At 32.6% G+C, this 25,628-nt stretch overlaps 1 protein-coding gene across 2 annotated transcripts in view; it reads left to right on the top strand.

Moving 5' to 3' along the window:
• The window catches only part of ATF2 (activating transcription factor 2), a 71,315-nt gene that overhangs the window by 17,169 nt on the left and 28,518 nt on the right, over positions 1–25,628 (top strand). The window contains exons 4-10 of one of the 2 annotated variants that reach the window (XM_039855884.1): positions 956–1,025; positions 11,310–11,406; positions 14,364–14,482; positions 14,928–15,056; positions 17,128–17,306; positions 17,907–18,021; positions 19,871–19,957. In XM_039855884.1, the coding sequence (XP_039711818.1) occupies positions 956–1,025; positions 11,310–11,406; positions 14,364–14,482; positions 14,928–15,056; positions 17,128–17,306; positions 17,907–18,021; positions 19,871–19,957 (796 nt within the window). The remainder of the gene's footprint in view (positions 1–955; positions 1,026–11,309; positions 11,407–14,363; positions 14,483–14,927; positions 15,057–17,127; positions 17,307–17,906; positions 18,022–19,870; positions 19,958–25,628) is intronic. The other variant, XM_039855885.1, reaches the window with a different exon arrangement.

The raw sequence follows: 25,628 nt of genomic DNA, 5'->3' as shown, positions 1-25,628 counted from the left end.
TTGGCCACAAACCTTTGTTCTGTAATAACTATTGTTATCCTATTGAAAATGCTTTGGGAAACTGCTGTGAAAGGTAACAAGCTAGTGTTGAAAAGGAGCAGTGTTATAGAATTTTTAGTTGAGTCAAATACAGTTATTATATATGTAATTTCTAGAAAGAAAGCAAAAACAATAAAAACCTACAAGTTTATAGAAGAAATAATTGGGAACTTAAAATCTAAATCGAAAAGTGGGAATATAATCTTGACTCAGAAAAGTCTTTTTGTAGTTGTTTTGTTCAAATCAGGATCCAAAAAGGTCACCATATTGCATTTGGTTATTATGTTTATTAAATCTCTTTTGACCTAAAACAGGTTCCTCCCTACCTCCTCTCTTCTTTTGTTCCCCATGATATTTATTTGTTGAAGAGATAGGTCTTTTGTCCTATAGAAGTTAGCTAATTGCAACTTGGTATTGTTTTACATGATTTTACATGTTTGTCTCCTGTATGAGATTCAAGTTTGACTTTTTTCCCCCAAGAATACTTCATGTTCTTTCCATTGCATCATATCAGGAGGCGCATAATGTCTTTGTGTCCTAATTTAAGACTGACCTGTGAGTTCAGGTGCCGTTAGCCTGATCCAACCTAAAGCCATTATTTCATTAGGGATTAAAGTGGTGATTTTCTAACTACAGTATTTTATTCTTTCTGCAATTATACTGTTGAACAGAACAAATTTAGCCTGATAGTCTAGAGTTCCTAATTTTTTTTTCTGTAGTATAAAATCTGCATGTTACATATATTTGTCTACTCAAAATGGAAGAGAGGGTTAAAATGTCAGTAAAAGTGTTCTATTTCACATCCAAATAAAGAGTTAATAAACTTAGTGAAAATAAAGTATAACATTTTAAATTACTCTTTATTTAAAAATCTGTACTGTAAAACATTTAGCCATCTTTTAATGTTTTATTATAGGCAATACAAGGACCTGTGGAATATGAGTGATGACAAACCCTTTCTATGCACTGCCCCTGGATGTGGCCAGGTAATATATAAATTACTTTAAATCATTTTGTATATTCACTTTTATTAAAACACTGATGACAGTATATGTTATCATTAAAAGGATTCTCTTACAGTGTTTTTTACAATTTTGGAGTTAAATGAAAATAATCCAGAAAAATTTTGGAAAGAAATTTTTCTTTTTCCTCAATAGCATTATCTGAGTTTTTAAAAATTCGATCTAATATAAGGGAAAAAAATGAAGTCATATAATGGAAAAGTAGAAAACCTGGACGGGATCCAGGGTTTAAAAGTAGTTTCATTTGACCATTATTGGTTGAAAATCATTGTAAGCTGCCTAAATGGAAATCAGATGTACATTATCTTATATGAAAATTATTTTACTTGTGAAACTTAGGAAATTAACTAAAATATTTACCTGAAGAATATTACTAATGTATTAATGTTAAGTCTAACATCTTTAATACAGAGCATGTGTGGAAGCGTTTTCAGAAAATAATACCCCAGTTTGTTTCTGAAAATAATATTTTAGTGTTTTTAACAGACTATTCTTTATTAATCTTTTGCTATCATAATTAATCTACTCCTAAAATAACTAGACACTAGGAATGGAAGAATAAATTTAATGCGTACTGAAATTACAAAATACTTAAATATACAAACTATAAATGATAAACGAGCATTAAAGTGTCTTATGGGTTCTTATTTGTTTTGTTTAGTTCATTTTTTTTTTATTTTTTTAGTTCATATTTTAAATTGAGGAATATTTGATATAAGTAAACTTCACATACTTATAGTGTGTAATTTGATACATTTTAACATATATATACCCATAAAATCAACATAATATAGTGAACAAATTCTTCATCCCAAAAGTGTCCTCATGCTCATGTTATCTCTTCCACCCCTCCCACTCCTGTCAACCACTGATCTGCCTCTGTCACTATAGTTTGCATTTTCTAGAATTTTATATAAATGCAATCATACAGTAGGTACTTTTGTCTGGCTTCTTTCATTCTACATAAATGATTTATAATTTCTCCATATTATATGATCAATAGTTTCTTTTCATTGAGGAGTAGTGTTTTGTAATTCCACAGTTTTTCCAAATATTTGTGGACATTTGCCTTATTTCTAGTTTTTACGTATTACAAATAAAGCTTGTGTGAATATTTGTGTACAAGTCTTTGGACACATACTTTCTTTTCTCTTGGGTAAATATGTAGAAATGTAATGGTGAGATCATATGATACGTATATATTTACTTTTTAGGAAATCGACAAACTGCTTTCCAGGATGGTTGTGCCACTGTACATTCCCACCAACAATGTATAGATTTTATTCCATATCCTTGCCAAATTTGGTGTTGTCAGTCTAATTTTAGCCATTTTCATTGTGTGTATACTGATATATCTTGTGATTTTAACTTGTATTTCTTTGATAACTGAAAGATGAGCACTGTTTTGTGTGCTTATTGGCTGCTTGTATACTACATTTTTTGTGAAATATCTTTTGAAATCTTTTGCCTCCTTTTTTCTTTCTGGTCATTTTAATTAGGACCCCTGGCTATTCATTCATTGAAATATAATTGACTTGTTCTCCTCTTATTTTTATAATAGACACTCTAATCTAGACCATGTTTATTTGGCTAATAAGAAATGTCAGGAAGAATTGGAACTTTTCTGCGTGTCCCTATTAAAACTGAAAACATGCTACCCTGTCTTTTACATGAGCTGCAGTCATTTTGCATTGGTCTCATTTTGCCTGTTTTTAAAAATTGGGTTGTCTTTTAATTATTGAGTTGTATGAGTTCTTTATATATCCTGAATACCAGTCCATTGTCAGATAGTTGCTTCAAGTCTGGTTAGCATCTTAGTTTTCTTAATATCTTTTGGTGAACAGTTGTTTCCAATTTTAATGAAGTCTAATGTATTAATTTTTTCTCTTCTGTGTTTGTTGCTTTTTGTGACTTGTTTAAGAAACCTTTGCCTACCCTAAGTCACAAAGATATTCTCCTTTGTTTTTCTCTGAAAGCTTGGTTTTTTGTTTAGGTTTTTGTTCTATCTTGAATTAATTTTTGTATTTAGTGTGAGGTAGGAGTTGAAACTTAATTTTTTCCCATATGGTTTTTCAGATATTCTAGCATCATTTGCTGAAAAGATTTCTTTTTCTTCATTAAATTGCTTCAGCTTCTTTGTTGAAAATCAAATGATTATATAAATGCGGGTCTATTTCTGAGCTTTCTATACTGTTCTTTTCATCAATACGTCAACATTTATGCCAATACCATACTGTCTTAATTACTCTAGCTTGACAGTAAGCTTTCCAGAAAGGTAGGGTAAGTTCTCCAAATTAGTTTTCCTTTTTCAAGGTTGTTTTGGATACTCTTAATTATAGTCATTCTGGTGAGAGTGTAGTGGTATCTTATTGTGATTTTAATTTAACCTGATGTCTAATGATGTAGAGCAGAGTAAAGATAAGAGTTACTGGAGTTGTGCTCTTTTAGATAGGTCGATCAGGGAATGCCTCTCTGATAAGGTGACATTTAAATAATGACATGATAGTGTAAGAGCAAATCCTGCACATACTTGGGGGAAGAGGTTTCCAGACTGAAGGAACAACAAATATAAAGGCCCTGAGGAGAGAATGGGTTTGTTGTGTTTAAGAACAGAAAGATGATTGTTGTGGCTAGAACATATAGCATTCAACAAGGAGGAGGGTAAAAATGAAGTCAGAAAGATAGGGAGAAAAAAGAGTCACTATCCTGTTGGGCTTTGTACACCGTGATAAGGTATTTGGGTTTTATTCATAGAGCAGTGAAAAGCCCTTACTGAGCTAAAAGTGGAAGCAGGTAGAGCATAGACTGGCAGCAGTCAAATGAGAGACAACAGCAGCTTTGACTAGGTGGTAACAATGGACATAGACATATACTGATTTGACATTTTGGAGATATATTTAATGTCTCTTATTTTTATAAATTCAGGAAAGCTAAAAATAACAGTTCCCAGAATCCCTTGCAAGTAGAATTCTGGATATGATTTTAGGTTCCACCAACCAGATTTTTTCATTTTGGTAAATCACATTTACTCCTTGGATTAAGACTGAGTTAAATATAGAGAGAGGTGGCATTACTCAAGATATCCATTTTGCTGTAGTAGATTGAACAAACACAACATGACTCTGTAATCCCTGGATTGCAGTGAATGCAGTATGTTTCTAGAGGCAGGCTTTAGATAATGACCAGTTTTGCTATGTTGTTCTAGGAATTGTTCTTAGAACCTCAGTCTCAAACAAGCCCCTAATTCTTCTCCTTGTCTTTTCTTAAAGTAGTAAGAATTGTTTGTTATTTTGTGATTGACTTATTACTAATGTTATTTTTTAATAAAAGCATTACATTTAAATTTAAATTCAGCAGGACAAAAAGAAACCTATTGCCGAATATAAGAATATATGTTGTGTATTGTAAGATTGTTTCTTAAAAGACCTCTCTAATAGTAAAAAAAGGAAAACATTAAGTTAGAATTGTTTTTTAGACTCCTTATTATGAAAGGAGTTAACATTCATGCTTCTTACCTCTCCTAATACCTGATAATTATCCTAGTTTTACATTTTCAAGATTTATAAAACATTTTGATAATCTATAATTCCCATATTTGCTTAGTTTTACTTTTGTATTTAAATAGTATAGAGAAGAAGGGAGAGAACTAAGCTTTAAGACACTCCAGTGTATAGAAGTCAGAAATGAGGAGGGTGGTGGATGGAGCGGGAGACTGAGAAGCAAAGACAATGAAGAAAATTATGTCCTGGAAGTCAGTTAGAAAAAGTGTTTCAAAGTAGGGGGAACAATGGAGTCATATAGTTGATAGGATATGGTGAGAATTCAGTAATTACTATTAGAGGTTATTAGATACCTTAATAAGAGTAGTTTCAGTGAAGTGTCAATGACAACAATGTGGTCAGAATAGATTGAAGAGAAGGGAGAACCAGAAGTGGAGACATTATAAGAAAGCGAAGAAAGCTCTTTCTTGGAGTTTAGCTTAAAGGGAACAGTAAAATAAAGCCAGAGGAAGATTGAAGATGGCGCTTTTTTGTTTGTTTTGCATTTTAAGGCGTAATATCACAGCATATTTGACATCTCAGAGACAGGGACTGTTGCAAAGTTGGGGTCCATAAGTAAATAAGAGAAGATGGGATCCAGTGCTCAGGTGGTGGGGCTGGCCTTAAATAGCACCACAGACAATCTATAGTAACTGAGTGAAAAGCAGGGAAGAGGTGTAGGTTTGACTAAAGAAAAGAAAGCATATAGATATATTTCCTTTGATATTGTCACCGTAAAAAAACTACTTTTCTGTTCATTCCATTGCACAAAAGAAATTACCTTTAGAGGCTGTCATGTTGTTTTAAATAGTCTTAGGGGTGACGCATTTTTAGCCACTTGTATTAGGATGCAGGTTAAGACAGAGACTCAATCTAACAGTAACTTGAACAGTTTCTTTCTTTCTTTCTTTCTTTTTTTTTTTTAATGTAACAACCCAGAGGTAGGAGTTCTGAGCAGGCTGGCTCTCTGCTATCTTAAATATGCGACTTCCATTTCTAGGTCCAAGATGGCTGTTCTAAGCTACTGTCATCAAGTCTACATTCCAACAATAGTGCGAGAGAAGGAGAAGCAGAGCACACACACATATCCACCATTTTAGGTACATTAACTAGAAGTAATGCAAATAATTTTAACTTATTCTTTTTGGCAAGTACTTGATCACATGGCCACCTAATTGCAAAAGAAGCTAGAAAATATAGTTTTTATGTTCTGGGCAACCAAGTACTCAACTAAAATTTGGAAGTTCTGTTCTTGAAGGAAAGAAAGTAATAGATATTGAGGGACAGCTAGCAGTCCTTGTCATAGTTTTCAGAGATGATGTTACATTGGGGGACATAGCAAAATGTCATTTGGAGCCTGAATCTGGTTAAGCTGGGTATAGTAAGTCCTCCATGTTGTCAATAAGTTCTTTGACTTTAGGCCAGATGACATAAAATGAAACCAGTTGTACCATAGACAAATTGATAAAAACAAGAGTTAAGTTCCTACAGCATTTCATCAATGTTATAATGAGAAACACGAAACACAGTATACCAAAGTCTGGGGTTTAGTTATCAATAATATATCAGTGTTGGTTTCTTAGTTTTGATAAATGTACTCTGCAGTAAGGTAAGATGAGGACATTAGGGAGGATTGAAAGTGGGTAATGGATATACAGGAACTCTAGTACTATCTTTGCAACTTTTCTGTAAATTTAAGATTTTCAAAATATAAAGTTTATTCAAAACCATCACTAAAACTCTATCCCAGGAACGACGAACGAGTTACTTACCCTTTTACACACACACACACACACACAGCCTAAGTTTGAACCCAAGCCTATTCTTACATTACATATGTAGTGAGTCATCCCTAAAAAGAATGTTCAGACTTCAAGGTATATTTGAATACAGGTTTTTGCATATGTTATCTTTTCAATTAACATAAAAAGTTTTTATTTCCCCTTAATTACAAAAGTATCATAGAAAATATCGACAGGTTTAAAAAGACAAAATACGATCCAGAAAACTTCTGTTAACATTTAATGCATTTCATAAATTCTTCTCCCCTTTTATTTTTAAAACAAAATTAGGACCATACTGCACACATAAGTTTTGTTTTCTCTTTGTATGCAGATGACATTGTATGTGTCGTGAACATTTTGTATGTTAACTAAAAACATTAGTTTAAGTTGCTGTGTAGCCTATCCCATAATTTATTTGCCTATTCCTCTCTATGGGCTTTCATAATTTTATAACTTATAATTTTTTAATAAAATTTAATTTTATTTAAGTTACATAATATATGTTATATAAGAATATAAAATATAAAGTAACATACTATTTTGTAATTATATAATTTTATAATTCTAGTGTTATAAGCAGCATTGTGATGAATAGCCTTCTACATAGCCCTTTATATGCATCTCTAATTCCTTAAAATACATTTTTAGAAGTAGAATTACTTGGTCAAAATATACACCTATTGGAGGTTTTTCATACATTTCGTCATATTATCTTTAAAAGCTAAACCAATTTTTCATTCTAATAGTTTAAGCACTGTTTTCATCATGAACACTCCAATTTAGGTATGATTACTGTTTTTTTTTTTTTACTTATGTTTGTTCTCTAAGAGACTTAAAATAATCTCTGTGTTGTAAGAATGTAACTGTAAATGATCAAAATAGTACCCTGGCTATTGTCAGCATCACATTTGTTAAATAATGCTGTAAGAGAAATGGTATAGTCTCTATTTAGATTAAAATAGTATTTCCTAAGAAATCAAAAGTTCAAATAAAAATTGATTTTAGAAGCACCAATTCAGCGATGGTAGTGCAAATTATTTTTTGTCACAACTAAATGATGACATTATTCCAAATTTGAATTTTAGCTTTAATACACTTAATAGACTTAGTCAAATTTAAATTTTCAAATAGATCTTTAAAATTTAAACTATATTTTGTTGATAATATCATTTCAGAGAGAGACCTGTAGAAATCAATGCAAAGAATTTTAACTGTTGACTCTTGATATTAAATCTTTTTTTATATGCCTCCATCACTATTAAGTATTTCACAGAGTTCTGTTAATTTCATTTGTTTTAAAGATGTTCCATTGACTTCAGTTAAAGAGACAAAGTGAGATAATTTAGTGAAAGATTCATTTAACATTGGAATTCTTCTGTTTTATTGATAATATTTTTGCTTTTGGTGATATTCTCATTGAAAATTGTTTTTTTTTTGGTAGAATGTAAACATTATAAACTATTTTATGAAGGAGATAAAGATTTGTTTTATTTAGTCTAAAGTTTCAGTGGAGAGATATGTGTGTGTTTGTGTGTGTGAGAGAGAAAGAGAGTTAATCAGTAACTACCTGATGTTGAATAGAATCCTTCAACTAATGTCCTGATGGCTTCATAATTTAGTTGTATCTATTTATCTGTTAAATAGGAATAATACTTTACATTGTGTATGTAAATGCATGTATTAAATGCAAGTGACTGATTTCTTAGGAAGTTAATTCTGGTGAGCGTTCAAGCCTTGGAAACATGGATTTCTCAGATATCAAAGCTTATATCAATTTATTATAGAAGCATCTGATTCATGTCCCTCCCATCTCTCAGGCTACCCTTTTTTTAACCTTTTAAGATAGCTATCCTGTCCTACCTTTTTTGACTGCCTTTCCCATTGTTTACTCAGCTGTATGCTCAAAGTCTTGTTCACATCTGTACTCAAAATACTGAATGCATCTATAACATTTTACATTTGTACTCTCAATTGCTTGGAAGAAAGAAATTATATGCATTCAATATGTTGTTATTACTAGCAGTATCATTACAATTTTTGTACAAAACTTATTTTTAGAATAAATTTTTAAATTTGACCGTGAAAGCAACTCAAATATATTCTGCAAAAATTTTATCTTAGCATGTATTAGCTGCTTTATAAGTATTTGAAAAATACATGTGTGTGTGTGTGTGTGTGTGTGTGTGTGTGTGTATTTATACATGTATCTTGGTGACTGCCTTTTGACAGGATTGCCTTTTGACACTATCTTTAGGTTTCTTGTTAGAGGTAAATAAATTTTCTTACATGACAGCCAAGGTTAAACTCACCTGTATCAAGGGCCAATTTCAGTATATTTTTTCCATGTATGTATATAAAGTCGCTTTATAAATAGCATTTAGGTAAATTTGATCTGTAGATCTTGCATGAGACTTTGTAAATTCATATTTCTTGTATTTCCTTTTTAATATTAATATGACCGTAAATGTTTTTAAGGATCCTTTTAGTGGCTCCTTTTCGCTTAGAATCAAAATCTTGGTGCCATTTCCTCATGTTTGGTACAAAACAATGTTACATATCCTATACGTAGTTGCACTTGGATATTTGTGGTCAGACCAATCCAAGCAGAGATACTGGTAGAATAAAATTTCTAGGAGATAACTCTGCAAGTTCTTATCTGTTAATTATGCTGACTTTGCCATTTTAAAATCTAGGATGTTTACCAGAATGCATTCATTTAGAATTAATGATTGTCTTCTGTGAAGAATCCACATTATTAGGTTATTTGGAACATAAAGTGCATTTTGCTTTGGAATGTAAGACATATACATTTAAAACTATATTGCTAAGTAAAAAGCAATGAAATAATGCCAGTAAACTCTACAGATATGTTCATTCTCTAAGAGCTTTGTTTTTCAACAGTCTATCAAAGGATGACAACTTATTCCTCCAAAATTGGGGGCGGGGAGGTGGGGAGGGGGCGGTTCTTACAATGATAAAGCAATAGGAAAATAGCACTCGAATGGGAGAAGAGGTGGATTATGATCCCAGTGCCTAAGTTGGTGCTCAGTAAATATTTGACAAGTGAATAAGTCAAGGGGTAGAGGTACTATTGCGTTTGAACACTCATCTTCAAGAAGGTTCTGAAGAGGGGTTATATAATGATGACTTCCTGTTGGTGTGTACAGTAACCTAAAGACTTGGTAGTAAACCATATTTATTTTGATAGCAAAATATAGCCAAATTAAATGAAAGCTAATTCACTTTACTGTACAGTCTGTGATTTTCATGGGTTTGTTTTTTCTTTAGACTGAACTTGAAGATTCAACTTTTTTATTGTAAGGAGCTTATTCTTTCAGTGAACATTTATTAAATGTTTACTATATGCTAACTTTGGGGGAGCTCAAACAGTAGGAGCTCAGCTTACTTAAAAGGACAGACATACAAAAATATCAATATAATGTTGAAAGGTGCTATGATCAAGGCATTGTGCAGAGCATAGTGGAACATAAATGAGGCATTAATTTCTACAGATTGAGGATCTGGTGGGCAGCGCTAAGGATGAAAAAGGTACTCAGTGACATACTTTTAGAATAATTAAAAACTTTTAGAATAAAAAGTACAATGGAAAGACATGTTTTATTCTTTTACATTGTTTTAATGTTACCCTAAAGCTACTATTATTAGATACATGAAAGGATATAGTGATTGGATAGAGGGAGGAGGGACCATAAGAGAAGGAATTCATTTTGATGGTTTAGGGGAACCAAGTTCAAATATGTAAAATTTTAACATCCCCATTTGTAAGGACATAGTCTAGAGATTGACTTTATTTATTTAGTTTCCCCTCTTTAATGCCCCCACTTCTACCCCTGACCTGTGGATGTTGCTGTTTACCCTTAAGAACTGGATCTCCTCCCACATGCTCGCGGCATGCGCCCGGAGCCTGCTGCACCCAGAGTCTGGCACACCCAGGGGGGCTGGCGCACCTGGGGTATGGTCCATGGCTCTACCAGGACCTTTTGCGTGCAAAGTAGACGTGCTAACCACTACACTATGGAGCCACCCCTAGAGACTGAATTTAGATCTCTTAATTTGGCATTTTATTATAAAATGAAATAAAAAGTAAGTGCCCCCTATTTTCAATTGTAAATGTTGCTCAGTAAAGAGCATCTTTGTAAAGCTTGATATCCAGACATGGGAGATATTTAAATGGTGCATTTATTATGCTGTAATCATAAATGTTACCTTTGGCATGCAGGACCTATGCAAGTTAAGTGTATCTATAAAAATAATTTGGCTTCATTTTTAATATAAGAACTGTGATGAAACAAAGTGAAGAAAATATCACTTTAATTATTTTAAGTTAAAAATTTAATCGTATTTTAAAATGAACTGTATTATTGTATTGCTTGCTGTTTCTTCACTGAATTATGACAGAGGCATTCTTTTTTTATATGGTAACATAAAGAACCTGATTTACTTCTTAATTCATCCAGGAGTAATATTTTTATTAAAAAATTCTCATTTTAAAAGTGGTAAGTAACCTGAAGTCTATGTAAATACAGTACTTCCTTCAAAAGTCATTACACCATGGAGCATATATTTCTACTATGATATGGCAAAAAATTAATAGTGTTCTGTTTTTAATGTCCAAAGGAAATTCATATAAAGTTTCTTTGCCTCAGGTTTTGTTTTTATATGCTCTCAAATGAGCTATGTGACCTAGTAATATATTAGTATTGCTTATTCTTGGGTAATGAGTTTCTCTATGATTATTTGAAGTCTAGTTTGTTTATCTATACTAACAATAGATTCTTTTATAGTTAACAAACTGCTATTTCATTGTTAATGGTGGTTTTACATGTTGTGGAAATGAATTTCCTTATTTTACTTATTTGATCAAATTGAAAATCTTAACTATATTTTAAAACTTTTTGCCACAGCGTTTTACCAACGAGGATCATTTGGCTGTCCATAAACATAAACATGAGATGACACTGAAATTTGGTCCAGCACGTAATGACAGTGTCATTGTGGCTGGTTAGTATATGCTTTTATTAATAGCTTATATACATATTTCACCTGGAATGTGCACAATTTTTGTGTATTCTCTGTAAATAATATAGTCTGGTGATATTCCAATGATTTCATTTACATTAAATGTTGGCAACATGTATTTTACCCATTACATCTCCATGTTTCCTTCTGATCATTCATTTCACTTTTTTGTATGGTTTTCAAATGTAGTTTCGATGTCAATTTTGTGGAAGTTAATTAGAACTCTGGGAACATTCATATCATCTCCAAAGTTTACATTTAACTGATAATTGAACTAATGTGATGTTTAGTCATTGTTTCTTTTAGCTGTTTATACCTGGTCTACAATGCTGTGGGAAAATAGAAAATAATCAGGCTCCTCCTATTGGAGGAGCACAAAACAGATTTTTTCATTAAGATTCTGTTTATGTATCTTTTTTGGACTAAACATCTGTGTTAGTAAAATATTCTCAGTACTCTCCTGAATTCATTGGTTTTTTTTGGTATGATCCTATGAACATACAGTATTACCTAAGCAGATGATTATCCTTCACAGTACGTGAAAAGAGAAACTCAATTCATACATCGATTTATTGTTCTCTATGCTATATTAGTTGCCCCATTTTTGGTATTTAAATATATATCAACACACATCTATGTTTATGTATGCACAGATAATTTGTATTTCATTGCATTTTATATATTTTAAAAGTATGATAAGGTATATAAAATTTAATATATTTACATTTATGTAAATTTCAGGCCTTTTGTGTCATTACCACAGATTCAAAGATCGTAAATATTAACCCTAAAATCTTTTCTCATGTAAAGCTTAGGCTATTCTATTTGTAAATCTATAATACTGCATATTCTTAATACTTTTAAATTATTACCCAGACATAGAGATCAAATTGTTGTATGCAGTCTTTGGAGAGTTAATGAGGCAAATATTAGGTGGTTCTACCTGTACTTTCAACATCAGAAGTTTTGTAATGAAAAAATTGGAGGTAACAAAAAGTTGGTAATTTATCAAAAACAATTTATTTATGAAAATGTAAGGGAATGTTCAGCATATCTTCAGTTCCATAAGTAAAAGTGAGCAGAAAAGAGTAAGGTGTGCATTTCTTTAGAATATTATACGTCAGATGTTAAGAACGAGAGCCAAAAAAAAACAAGCAACATCACAACAGCCTGGAAGGGTCACTTCATGCCTAAGACTGCTTAGAGCAGTGTCTCTCTCTATAACTTTTTAACTCAAAAATGTTTGAGATGGCTTTGTAGAAATTACTTTCCTATTTACATTTAATACAATAGAAAAATAGAACACATTCAAACATAGCACTTGACCATTTTTTTACTAACATTGAGATGAGTAGTTTAGCATTACTGTAAAATATAATGCATGATGTGTGTGATATATATTTGATGATCAATAGCCATAAGCCATCTGCATGTTTAAATGAATGTGCCTGTGTTGACGTTTCTTAAGCTTGATCATTCCAGTAATCACTGCTAAAAGTTATTTATGAATATGCATTTTATTTTTTTAAGACTTTAACACAAATTAGGAACCCTCCGTTGGGCTTAGATAAATAAACTCTTTAAGTGTCAACAGAAGATTCAAATTTATATTCACCTTACTAATTCAGTCATGATGGACCTAAGCTGATACATGCACGCTGGGCCCTTACCATAATATGATTTTGGAAGTCTTTTCAGGAATAGGGAGTATGTAAGTTTCAGACTAACTAATAGGTAAAATGATGATACAGTAGAGCTCCTTCAGTAATTCTGGTAATACTAATAGGCCTCCATTATGTCTAATGTGTGTGACAATAGCGTTAACTATATATGTAGTAAACGTTCATACCTTAATATCATATAGGTGTGGGGGCAAAGATAAAACAGTAGGTAATACCTACTTTGGAGACACAATAGTTAAATATATGAATTTTAAATTCTCAAAAGATTTTATGAGTATTTTATGTTAAACAAGGAGTCATCTTTATACTTTTATTTAGCTTATATCCATGGTCTAACCTGTAAAATTGATGCTTTAAAATGTATAAAACGTGAATGGAATTTGAATGTACTCCCAGCTGTGATCAATATGAACGAGTAGCCGTGAAATTAATAAGACTTAACAGGCAAAATTCATAAATTATTTTTTTCAACATGGACCTTAACTGTCACTTATTCTATAACCAACACATGTACACACATGCATTCAGTACATGTGTTAATGCACATTATATGAGTACATATTTAAGTATAGTTAAAATATTTCAAGTTTTGAGAATGTAGAGCTGACTATTCTTCTGCTGCTTAGAAATTAAGCTAGAATATTCCATAGATATGAAACTTGTACAGGCTTGAAAAATGCATTAAAATAGAAAATTGGTTTCATAGATGGTAAAAAGAAAGGTTTTGTTTTTTGTTTTTGTTTTAGAGCTCTTGTTTTAACCTTCTTTTCTTCCTTATAGTATTTTGATCTACCTACTAAAGATTTTGTTTTATCTTAAGCTTGCTTTCATATAGATTATGAATACTAGTGGAAGGGCCAAGTTAGAATGAATATATACATGCTCTTCTCCCCAAATTGCATGTATTTTTAATGTAATTTTTTATAATATAAATATTTTTAAATTTTTGTGTTAAGTAATGATAATAGTTGATCTCTGCATAGAAGACTCTTATGTCACTCTACTCAGAGAGATGGTATGAACTAAGGAACAAGGAGGACTTCTTTCATACTTTTATGGTTCATAAACTTGGAGGAAGTATCTCGAACTGCAAAAGAACTTAACCAAATTTTGTTTGCCTTAAAGGAAGAGGTCTTTCCAAAGAGAGAATTAACAGCTGACTGAACCAGTCCTGCTAATTTGTTAATTTACTAGCTATATTTTAGGGTCTTATATAATATTTAAATCTATGTGATTGCTTTTTGACATTTATTTCAGATCAGACCCCAACACCAACAAGATTCTTGAAAAACTGTGAAGAAGTGGGTTTGTTCAATGAGTTGGCAAGTCCATTTGAGAATGAATTCAAGAAAGCCTCAGAAGACGACATTAAAAAAGTATGTTGTTTAGTAAAAAAGGGGAAGGGATTAAGGAGTACAAATAGTAGTTACAAAATAGTCATGAGGAAGATATAAAGCATAACAAGGAATATAGTCAATAATATTGTAATAATTATGTATGGTATCAGATGGGTACTAGATTTATCAGGTTGATCACTCCGTAAGGTATATAAATGTCTAATCACTATGTTGTACACCTGAAACTAATATAACATTGTATGCCAACTGTAATTGAAAAAAATTATTGTAAAAAATTTTCTGATGGACTACATAGGAAAAAAAAGTATGTTGTTAACCATGAAATTAAAAAATAGTACTTCTGATAGAACAATAATTAAAGTTTACAGTTCCTGTTTTCTTATTTTAGATATACTGATTTCTTATTTTAGATATACTGATTTTTAACTCCTAACATTTTCTTTAATGTTTGCATTTATCTTAGATGCCTCTAGATTTATCTCCTCTTGCAACACCCATCGTAAGAAGCAAAATTGAGGAGCCATCCGTTGTAGAAACAACTCACCAGGATAGTCCTTTACCTCATCCAGAATCTACTACCAGTGATGAAAAGGTTAGAAATTTGTATTTATGGTAGAAACACAGACTAAGTTGAAAAAATCTCCCTGTTTTAATATTTGATCTACATAAAATGTTAAGAGAATAAGTTATACATAATTCAGTGTCAGGTTGTAATAGTCTTATGTGTAAAAGCCTGTGAATACTCATAGAAATTTCAAGGAAAGAATATTTCATTTTTGTAGGTAATTAGCTTTTTATTACACACTGAAAAATTATAGGGGCGAATAGCAGTCATTTTAGATAAAACTTATTTTTGAAAGGATATATAAATTTATAAATTTAATTTTTCTGGGTTTTATTTTTCACTACTTTTATATGGTTACAGCTTAGTTAAGAATCTTTACAACTAAAAATTATTTGAACAAAAGTTATTTAGGCTTTTAAAGGGTTAAGGGCATAGTTACTCATTCTTAGCAATGGATCTACTATAACTACATAACAACTACGGTGATGATACTGCCTGAGTACAGGTCTTTGTAGGTGTAGATAGTTTCTGCATCTTGAACAGCCTGGTAACTTGGGACCACCTGGACTGTCATCTTAAACTTAGTATGTCTTAATCAGAGCCCTTGATTCTTTCTACAGATTTCCTATCTCAGTAAATTTTCTCCCCATCCATCTAGTTGCTCAAGTCAAGAATTCTTAATTTCTTCTTTTCCTTCACACCGAAACCAACAGCAAATCTTATCAGATCTGCTTCCCGAATATATTTTTAATTTATCGTCTTTTGTCTTTAGCGTCACTACCTTAGTCCCAGCTATCATAATACATTTATGTCACTTCCCTGCTTAAAATTCTTCACTGGTTACCATTGCATTGAAGGTAATTCACACTCCTTCCATAAGTCCTCACTGATCTGGGCTTGTTTACCTATCCATCCTCTCCGGTGTGTGCATCATATATTTCAAACTTTTTCCTGCCTCAAAGACATTACTCTTGGTGTTGTATTCTTCCCCCTAGAATGTTCTCCTTATCCTTTCATTATCAGTTCAAATGCCATTTTTTCAAAGAAGCTTATGTTACTTCACTATGCTATCTAAAGTACCCAACTCCAACCTTCCTTTGGTTAATTTTCATGATTTATTATGTTGTACTCTTACTCTAACATATTTCAATCTGAAATTTTCTTGTTTGTTTTACTTGTTTATGGTCTCTCTCTTCTCACTAGTCCTTGAGGGCATGTTATAAATTCTCAAACTTGTTGAATAGATGAAGTTCCAATAATACTAGATTATCTTTCTTCCTATGTTGCTTAATAAGATTTTGATGCTAAGTGGCAGCATAAAGGCCAATTCAAAGTTCACATAGACCCAAGTAGTTACTACTTTTATACTAACTAGTGAAGGAGTTACGGGTACCCTTAATGTGTTTTCTGATCTGTAAAACTGGGGGAAAGACTATCTGTAAGGTCCTGGCTAACTCACAAACTCTGTTTTTTCTTTAGTTTGGAAAGACGTCACTTTAATAATTATTTACAATTATATAATTATTTTACATTCAAGATATCAATATTGGCTCTTTGATACTGAGAAATTATTGGTAATGAAGGTGTTTTGTACGGCTTTAAAATTTGTGTTGATTTTGTATTGCTTTAACATTTTTTTAAACATTTCTATTATTGAGTTTGTATCAACCATAACACAGTCTTCCTGGATCTCTTTCCTCTTTTTGTAGTGATGGAGTAGGACTACCCAATCCCTTCTGAATTTTAAGTTCTATGATTCCATGAGAAAGGATTGCATTTTTTATTTATTTTTACTAAAATTCTCATGGAATCATAGCTGCGTTGCTCAGCCTAACTTATTTCTGGATTAATAGGAAAATAAGTTGCACTGAAAATAACACTCAGGTGTTTTAAAATTAAATTATGAACCTTGTATTTGAAACCTTACAGGTGCTTAAAAATTTTTCTTTTAATTAACTTTAGATATTATTTGACTTCGTGGGGTTATTAAATAGTGTCCTGTGGATGCTTTTGAAGTGTGTTATACTGCTTATTAAGGTATGTGAATTTGCTTGCATTTTTATCTATTGACTTGTGTATTTTCTCTATCATTTAATAGGAAGTACCATTGGCACAAACTGCACAGCCTACATCAGCTATTGTTCGTCCAGCATCATTACAGGTTCCCAATGTGCTGCTTACAAGTTCTGACTCAAGTGTGATTATTCAGCAGGCAGTACCTTCACCAACCTCAAGTACTGTAATCACCCAGGCACCATCCTCCAACAGGCCAATTGTGTAAGTGATTTAGGCCAGTCATTGAACTATTTATGAATTGTTAAGTTTTTGTTGCCATGACTTTTTTCTAAGACATTTATTCAAATTGTGACTTTAGTTGTGTGTGTGTGTCATATTCTGCATGCTTGGATTTTTGGAAAAAGTACTTGAGTAGTCTTTTTTAAATATAAATATTACCTAATTAGAAAATAAATATCTACAGCTTAATTTTAAAAATAAATCAACATAGAATGTGAGTTTAAGATGGTCTCTTATTTTCATGCTATTTCACACAAAACACATAAAATTATTCCATCACCACATGACATACCTTTCAGACAGGTAGTTCTCAAGACCTTTCTGATAAGAATTTTTCTCATTTACCATATCGAAGATTCTCCTAAGTAAATCCATAATGTTTTCCATTTTTTTTCCTGGGTTTTTTCCCCCCCGCACTGCTGCGTACATTATGCATTTAAGATGTAATTAAAAATAATTAAATTTTGCACTTTGCATTGGTTAGAAAATTTATTTTTAAATAGTGTGGTAATAGGAGTAAAAATAGTTGTGTATTTTTAGAGATAATTGATAGAGATTTCAATTTCCCTTCATTTTTCTTAGTCCTGTACCAGGCCCATTTCCTCTTCTGTTACATCTTCCTAATGGACAAACCATGCCTGTTGCTATTCCTGCATCAATTACAAGTTCTAATGTGCATGTTCCAGCTGCAGTCCCAGTAAGTCTGACATTTAGACTATTTGAATCTTTTCTTTATAGTAGAACTGATCTTTGTAATCCAGAAATACACTTCATGAAACTGAATTCAGACAAAATACTAGTGGCAAGTAGTATTTACTCATTGATCTTTATAGTGATAACATGCCATTCAAGGCAGTCACAATTGGATAGAAAACATTTTCCATCCTTCAAAATTCTTAATTGTTTTTCTTGTATTTTTAATATTAAGAATTATTCCTATTCATCCTATTTCAATTTGACTAGATTTATAGAATTCAAATATTAACACAGATTTCTATTCTTTAAGAAGATATTTATATTCGAACATTCGTCATGTAACTCCTTGGTATTTTTACTTATTGTAGAAATTGTTTACAAAAACACTTTCTGTGAACTTTTATGGTCGGGTTGGGTTTAGAGAATATTTTTGCTAGCCCAAGCATATGAAAATCTAAATAGTCGAAACAATAGTTAGCCCCCCACTTTCTTAATGAGAATATCCGAAAGAAAAGCTTTTTGAAGAGTATGTTAATTATATAAATTTTGAAAGACCCAATAGTTAAATATCTACTTACAATATTTAGTAACTTAATGAATGTTAAAGAATGTTATTCTTTGGAATAATGTAAGTTAGAAATAATGTTTTTTTCTATTCTCACATTTTATAAAAGTGTTATTCAAACTATTCAAATGTGTCTTCAACATTAAAGTTTTTATCATTAGAACCACTTTTTAAGACATCTAGCACAATTTTCTAAAACATATTTTCATTTTTACCTAAGTAAATTCATTATAACACTTTTTGAATATATTATTCTCTTCCTGGAAATCTTACCCCAAGCCTTAATACTCATTTATATAATAAAAAGATAGTTTCTTCTTTTATCTCGTAGATAGTTCTGATCAGTACAGTGTAACCATTTATCAAAGAGCTTTTAAAAATTATTTTTAAAAACTTGCTTACAGTAACATCCAACACTTTCAGTGATCTCATACGCCAGGAATATTACTAAAATTTGTTAAATATTTATATTAACTAATTCTTCCAAGTGACCTACGTATCCAGAGTTAGCATTGATTGAAATAATTTCAAGATTATGTGATCTTCAAACAGAACTTTGCTGTTCAAAATGCATTATTTGAGAGACTTAATAAGGACTCAAATATAAGGTGACTACTTTCCCTTTTCTGAGAATATTTTTGAGGGGGAAACATTCTTGCCCTTTGCCTGAGATTATATGGTTATCCTGTTAAATGTAACTGTATTTAAAGAAATCGAAATGAAAAAGACATATACTTTAGTTATACAATAACTAGTCACTCAGTGTTGATACTAGGTTTTTTAAAAAAAGCAAGAAACAAAATGGAAAAATCTGTTCCAGATTATTAGAGAAATTATTAGAGGTAATCGGGTTCTTTGTCATGCAGTATATTAATATATCAAATTTTTATGTTTTAGAAAAGCAGAATTGTTGAAATTATTTTTTATGCCTAGTTGTTGCAAGTTTTGACATTCTTTCACATTCAAAATGGAAGTGTGATGGGGGCTAAAATTTTTAAAAAATGAAAACACGATAGATCAGTGAGAAGTTTTGCATCTATCACTGATAATTGTGAGTTTCTTTAAGAAGGAACCATTAAAAAAGAAATTGTGAAAATTGAATAGGGAAGCAGATGTCTCAGAGAAATTGTCAACTTTTGGAGAATAAATCAGGATATAAGATCAATAAACCTTTTTAGTAGAGACAGTTTTCTAAGTCTCAAATTATAGTAGTTTGTGCAAAAAAAATACAAATCTCATTTTGAATTTATTTTCTAGTAATTACTTTTTACTATCTTTTGCATAGCTCGTTCGACCAGTCACCATGGTGCCTAGTGTTCCAGGAATTCCGGGTCCTTCCTCTCCTCAACCAGTACAGTCGGAAGCAAAAATGGTAAACAAGATTTTATGTGTTCTGTATATTTCTTGAGCCTGTTTTGAATTAGTCTTTTCCATTAAAGCCCACTTCAGAGGCACAGTTTAGATCACATTTTATAAAATTATGGACTGTATTACACTATTAGAAGAACCAGAAAATTTGGAAAAGGAAAGCTTCCATTAACATGGTGACTAGTTAGTGGTACTTTAAAATAAATGGATGGACTGGAAGTAAATTTCTAGTTCTTGTAATTGGTTTGTCTGGCTTTTGGCTGTGGCTTTTTAAACAAACTCCTCCTGGTGGAGGCTAGGAATATTACAGCTGAAACTAGATGTACATCATTTGATGGCAGTGCTGCTATAAGTATTTTTCTTCTTTTTGCTGGGATTTTTTTTTACATTGAAATATTTTTTGTCTTTATTGAAATATAATAGACAATTATTTACTTGTATTTACACTGTACGATTCATTGAGGTTTTTTTTCACTTAGAGTTGGCATACAATAAAATACCAGTTTCAGTTGTATAGCATAGTGATCAGAGATCCATATAACTCGCAAAATGATCACCCCACTAAATCTAGTACCCTTCTTCCCCCTTACATATTTATTACAACATTATTAACTATCTTCCCCATGCTACACCCTACATATCCATGTCTATTCTGCAACTATCCATTTGTACCTCTTAATCCTTTTGCCCTTTTTCACCGTCCCCCTATGCCTCTCCCATTTAGTAGCCCTCAAAACATTCTCTGTATTCGTGAGTTTATTTCCACTTTTGTTGTTGTTTATTTTGCTCTTTAGATTCCACATGTACATGAAATCGTGCGATCTTTGTCTTTCTCTGTCCGACCCATTTCATTCAGCACAGTACCCTCTAGGTCCATCAAGGCATTATGTTTTAACATCCCTTCCTTTTAGTCTGTGTGTGTCTTTTAATCTGAAGTGAGTCTCTTGTAGGCAGCATATGTAGGGGTCCTGGTTTTTTTATCCATTCAGCTACTCTATCTTTTGGTTGGAGCACTTAATTCTTTTCCAATTGAGATACTTGTTGATAGGAATTTAGTTATTACCATTCTTTATTTCTATTTTTGATACATGTTTTTTCTTCTTAAAAAAGTCCTTCCAACATTTCTGTAATACTAGCCTTGGCAATGATAAATTCCTTTAGCTTATTTTTGTCAGGGAAGCTCTTTATCTGTCCTTTCACAGAAAAACAGCTTTGCTGGATAAAGTATCCTTGATTGTAGATCCTGGGTCTTCATCACGTCGAATATTTTTTGCCAGGCCCTTCTGTCTTGCATAATTTCTTTTGAGAAATCAGCTGCCAGTCTTATGAGTGCTGCCTTGTAGGTAACTGCTTTTCTCTTAAAATATTTAGTATTTTAGTTGTGATATGTCTTGGTGTGGGCCTCTTTGGGTTCCTGGTTTGGGGGATTCTCTGAGCTTCCTGGGGTTTTATATCTAATTCCTTCACTAAGTTAGGGACGTTTTCCATCATTATTTCTTCAAATATATATTCAACTTCTTGTTCTCCCTCTTCAGGTATCCCTATGACAGGGATATTTTTACCTTTAATAGTGTCCCATAGGCTCCTTAAATTATTATTATAGTCTTGGCTTCTTTTTTCTTGCCATTCTGATTAAGTGTATTTGGCTTTCCCATCCTCTATATCGGTGGTTCAATCCTTTTCTTTATTCACTTTGTTTATTCCATTTAATATACTTCTCATCTCAGATAATGTGTTCTTCATTTCTCATTGGGTTCCCTTTTATAATTTCCATTTCCATTTTTATGTTTATCTCTTTTTGTGGAAGTTCTCACTGAATTCATCTATACTTCCCCTAAGTTCATTGAGCATCTTTATAAGCAGCGTTTTGAACTCTGCATCTGTTAGATTGCTTGAGTTCATTATTTCTGGATCTCTGTTCTGTTCTCTCATATGGTTTCTGCTTCTTTGACTTCCCATTTTGGCTGCCTTTTCGTGTCTATTTCCATGTACTAAGCAAAGCTCCTAAGTCTCCCAGTCTTGTTAGTGTGGATTTGTGAAGTAGGTGTCCAGTAGCACACCTGAGAGGGATTCAGCTGCAGGCCAAATTTAGCCCAAGCCTGTACCCCTCCAGGACCACCGGTTAAGATTCAGCAAGCAATCCACAGATGCTGTGCTTATAGTTGCTTCAAAAGGCCTTTCCAGAAACTGAGGCCTGCTGCCACCGCTGTGAGTCTAGGCGCTGCTCAGCAAGGAGCACTTGACTCGCTAAGGATACACCTGGATGTGGCTTGGGTGGGGCTGCGAGTTGGAGGAGGTGGGGTTTCAGAGACCTTTGTTATCCAGTTTGATGACTGGCAGCACTGTTTCTGCACACTGGAAGCAGGGAGGGCTCATCAGAGAAACAATAGATACCACAGCACTACTGTATAGAGCGAGTCTCACCTCAGCCCTTACTCCAACAACTCAGTGTCTCCCCATAAGTCCCTGATGCCCCCTGCATGCAGCCGAACCCGTACTGGTGCTCAGAGCGAGCAGGTCCGTCACCTTGAAAGTCCGAAGGCCACTTTAAGAGGCGTCTGCTGCTGCTGCCACAGCCTCTGTCTCACTCAGCCACTTAGGACCTAGCAGCCTCGCGTCCTCATCCTGTCCTACCTTCTGCCTAAGAAAGCACCTAAGGGTGCTTTCTTAGATTTCTCTCAAGTTGTATGGCTTGTTCATCTAGATCCCAGGTGATTTTTCCTTGCTGTTTGCTCCTTGTTTCCATCACAACTTCGATCTGATTGCCAGAGGGATGAACAGAGCCTCTATCATCTACACCATTTTTTTTTCTGCCACACTATAAGTGGTTTTAAACAGGGATATAAATTTGTAGAACAGTATTGACAAGAATTCTGAAGTATACAAGTTAGTAAACTATGCACCTAATGTATAAAGGAAAACCATATTTCTGAGTTGTGTTTTAGACACTGAGAAATTGGTGTTGTTTAAGTGATGAACTATAGATTGTCAAGAGACATGTATTTTAATTTTTAATCCTAACCCTGCCATTCACTACCCTTAACCAAGCCACTTTAACTTTTCTGAGACTCAGTTTCCTCATCTGTAAAATAAAGAGATTAAACTTAGGTTTCTGGGGTTTCTCTTAGTCCTAAATTCTATAAATTTGCTAATTTTCTTGACAGAAAACCTGAAGCTGCTTTTTTCTTTTTTAATTCTCTCTACTCTTTACGTGTCTTAAATTTCATCTAGAGTCTTTATTTAAAATGACAGTAAACTCTATATCATATATACATGAATCCCCTAAGAGGCCTTGTAATAATTAATTCATGCTGAAGGATTACAGAGCCACAATTTTGTATCATGGCTTTGGAGAGCACTGCTAACTCTTCTTACTTGATTTTTGAACCTTTGAAGCAAAGGGTAGTAGAGCCTGAAAAAGCCTTGAATGTGTATTAATTCATGATGCTTTTTCAGATGGAGTCCCCAAGAATATTTTTTGAGATTGTTCTTCAGTTGTTTTGTGTGCTCAAGTATATCACTGAGTTAACTCATATTTTATTTTATTAGCCACCCAGTTCCCTGACCCTAGGCCTCAGGACCATGGTGCATTAACTCCCTTGGAGAAGTTCTCTGTGGTTTGTGGGGTGAGGGTGAGGACAATTGTTTATGCTGAGCTTGTTTACAGAGGGTGTGGATTTCCATCACAACTTTGGAAAGAGACCTTACAGGGTCCATATGCCAAAAGAAGGGAATAGAATATCCAGATCGAATGCCAGCTAAGGTCCCTTGCATGATGCCATTGCCCCCGTGGGATTCTAGAATGGGAATAGAGGCTCTTTTTCCTCCCTCCACAACGAACTTGCAGGATAGCCAGCAGCTGGGCTGGTTTTCCAAAAAGCTATACAATACGATGCCTCTTATATGCATCATCTTTTTTTAATCAGTGTAATTCTCCCTTCTATAATCTAACGTACTTCAGGGCTAATTCTTCTTAACAGCAATTAATGAATGTGTCCTTAGGAAATCAACAGATAAATAGTTACGAGTCACCTATTATTTGCTTCAGTTATATGCTGTGCACTATGCTAACAATATAAATTTGTACACGTAAAAACCATTATATATTGCTTTAAAATTTTTATTGCTGTTCTCCATTAGTGCAAATAATCTGAAATTGGCATGTGGTAACTTTTAACAATAACTTACACACCATCTGAATTAACAATAGGTGGTTGAAGAGTTCAAAAATTAGCTGTTTATTCATTGTAGTGGGAGAACTTGAAAACCTGAACGGGAAATTTTTCACATTAACAGCATGTATTTGGAAATACTAAGATAAATCTTATTCACTTGATAGCCAAAGAACTTCACTGGGAATGTTTTTTACATTTATTTACTTTAAACATACCTTACCAATGAAAAATTCAGTTAGAACCAAGTATAGTAGAAATAGGAGTTAAAGAGATCATATTGTTGTACACTGCATCTAAAAATATTACATATTCACTGGATTTCTTTTCTTACAAATTAATTCAAAAAGAACAAATGAGATTTAAAGAAATACTCATGGCTTACAAGAGTAGGCCCTATTTGTAGAAACTATTAAATTTAGCACTTCCCTAAATTAACTTTTTTCAAGTCACCAGGAAATTAATAAGAATAAAGTGTTTTGTATGCTTGTATATTTAAAAATGTCAAAGCTGTAACTTCCACAACTTTATATACGGCAAACAGTCATTGGTAGAGGGTCCCAAAAATAGCACGGAGAGTCACAGATTGCCCCACTTACATTTAATAATACAAATAAATTTCTTATTAGAATTTTGCTTATGTGAAATAGCTATATTTAGATGATTGCCTATTTTAATTGGGATAGTAAATAAGATTGTCCTGTTTTTGATTAAATAAAAAGACTTGGAAATAAGTCTATTTCTTTTTTTTTAACTTTTTATTATGGAAAATTTCAAACATATACAAAGTAAACAATATAATGAACCCCCACGTACCCACCACCCAGCTTCAATTATTAGTAATATAACCGCCATTCTTATTTTATCTATACTTAAGACTACTCCTTACTCTCACTCAATTATTTTTAATAGGCCTTTTTAAATGTAAAATTTACATACCATTGAAATAGACTGATTTTAACTGTACAGTTTTGATAAGTGCGTTCATGTAACCCATACTCCTCTTATGGTATAGAACATTAACATCTACCCAGAAAGTCTGTATTTTCCTTCTCAATCATTTCACTTCCCCAACTGTTCTGATATTTGTCACCAGCAGTTCTTGAACTTCATATAAATGGAATCAGTATATATTCTTGTGTGCAGCTAAGGTATGTCTATGAGATTTATCCATGATGTTTCATATATTATAGTTTGCTTCTTTTTATTGCTGAGTAGATTCCATTGTGTGAATAGAATATAACATAATTTCTTTATCCATTCTATTGATGGACACTTGAATGTTTTTTAGTGTTTAGCTATTGTGAATCAAGCTACTGTGCGCATTTTTATATACCTCTTTTTGCAGGCATATATTTTTATTTGATTTATCTACAGAAGAGTAGAATTGCTGAGTCAGAGGGTTGCTGTACATTTAGCTTTATAAGAAACTGACAGAGCTTTTTCCAAAGATTTACATTCCCACAAGCAGTGCATGGAAATTCCAGTTCTTTCCACATATTT

This window comes from Pteropus medius, unplaced genomic scaffold (assembly GCF_902729225.1).
Source record: "Pteropus medius unplaced genomic scaffold, Ma_sr-lr_union100, whole genome shotgun sequence".
NCBI lineage: Eukaryota > Metazoa > Chordata > Mammalia > Chiroptera > Pteropodidae > Pteropus > Pteropus medius.
The sequence above is the reverse complement of the archived record's forward strand: the minus strand, read 5'-3'. Positions and strand labels throughout refer to the sequence as shown.